This window comes from Babylonia areolata, chromosome 16 (assembly GCF_041734735.1).
Source record: "Babylonia areolata isolate BAREFJ2019XMU chromosome 16, ASM4173473v1, whole genome shotgun sequence".
NCBI classification, from domain to species: domain Eukaryota; kingdom Metazoa; phylum Mollusca; class Gastropoda; order Neogastropoda; family Buccinidae; genus Babylonia; species Babylonia areolata.
In genome coordinates this window covers 8,129,942-8,131,698 of record NC_134891.1, presented here as the reverse complement: position 1 = coordinate 8,131,698, position 1,757 = coordinate 8,129,942, and the positions used below count along the sequence as shown (strand labels likewise).

The 1,757-nt window shown below is 39.9% G+C and overlaps 1 protein-coding gene across 2 annotated transcripts in view; it reads left to right on the top strand.

The window, feature by feature from the left end:
• Window positions 1-824: 824 nt before the first annotated feature.
• Window positions 825-1,757, top strand: part of LOC143291109 (ras-related protein Rab-20-like) — an 11,538-nt gene continuing 10,605 nt past the window's right edge. For both annotated transcript variants that reach the window (XR_013056471.1, XM_076600737.1), the window contains exon 1: window positions 825-963. Coding sequence is in view for 1 of the 2 variants with exons in the window: in XM_076600737.1 (XP_076456852.1) it covers window positions 944-963 (20 nt within the window). In the remaining variant the exon portion in view is untranslated. The remainder of the gene's footprint in view (window positions 964-1,757) is intronic.

Sequence of the window (1,757 nt, the reverse complement as noted above, 5' to 3'; positions counted from 1 at the left end):
GATATAAGATATGGTACATATGATAGGATACAATACATTGTACTGCACTGATTAAGCACTGATATCACCTGATGCGGTGGGCTGGGCTATAAGCCACAAGATATGATTTGATTTATTACATTGCTTTTTGTCACAACAGACTTTTCTGTGTAAAAAAAAAAAAAAAAAAAATCCAAACTTGCATAGTTGCATGGGTATACATTACCATAATATAATATGGTAATTGGTATTGACATGGCCAAACAGCTTCATCGGGCGCAAACTGCAACAGAAGAGACACAATCATCCATATTATCCTAAAAGCAGCAAACTGCACCATCTGACACAGCCTGTGTTACTGCTGACGGTTTGCTGTGCACAACTTGCGCACGCTTGTCCTCTGCAGGTCAAACATGCCAGGTTTGTTCTCAATATTTTGTCAGAGTCCACAAATAACCTAAAATATCAAAAGAAACTTAGACTTACACTAAAAATTGTTAAATTTGATGAAAGTGTCGTGATCCTTGGCTGCAAACTGGAGCAAGAGAAAGTCATTTTCAATGAAGTGATTTCGTGTTCAGACTTTTCATCACACACGGTTAAATTTGTAAGTTGTGTCCCTTGCCTCAGTGGTCTGTGACCTTTGACATTAGGAGTATTTATTAAAATGAGTGCGTGATTAATGCTATTCAAAAATAACACGAGTAAATTTTTTCATGATTGAAATCAGATCGGCAAAAATGTATCAGTATCCTATTCATCGCAAAAGCTCACTCACGGAACCTTTTGATACGCGTAACGGCAAAATACAAACATACCTACAAAGAACACTCCCATGCGGAAATGCGTGAACGGAGCAGAAAGGGGGGAGGCTAAGAAAGTTGTCCGGGACCAACGAAACTTATTATTTTTAACTCTTATTTATGTCCAATATGATACTATCTGAAGAGTGACTACTTGCAAGATGTCCACTAAACAAAAAGCGTGAGTATTCGCGATACATAGCTTCAGTATGATAGTCTGTCAGTAATGATGTGCATAAAGGGGGTGTCAGGAGAGATATTATCGTCTGCTGTCGAGTGTCTAGTTTGAATCAACATGTTGATTTTAGAAGGAACCTAATTCAGATTTAACCTCCAATCACCTCCTCTCCTTTCTTTTGTCCCCTCTACAGGCGACCATACATGATATTTGGACGTTTGTTGCTATCAAAGTTGGGGTAACAGATGTAAGAGAAAAACAAAGCAAAACAATTGAACAAAGAGTATGCATGGTCAGAATCAGGAAGCGTACCGTGATAACGACAGTGTTATGAAGAACAAAACTATTTGACTCAAATAGGCCAAAGTCGACAGGTCAGTGATGGCCTGTAATCACCAGACACGGGAAGAAGAACCAAAAGGAAGAGAAGTTTAGGGGGGAGGGGGCGGGGAGGGGGGGGGGGGGGGGGGGGGGGGGCAGGGGGGGGGGGGAGGGGTAGACTGGTGGTGAAAAGGTATTGTACAGGAAAGACTGAATTGACAATACACCACTTATTTGTATTACTATTAGCAAGCAGAATATTATACACATTATCATCAGTAAATCAGTTCACTTTAGCATTGTCTTTGATGAATGTGATTCTTCATATTGCAGTTTCAGTTTCTTTGTGGAGGCATCATTGTGTTCAGAAAAATCAATTATTTTATGCTACACTACATTGGCTAAGTAGATGCCTGGCTGGTCAGCAGTATATCCTATTGTGCTAAGTCAGGCTTTCAGGGGAAAAAAAGAAAAGA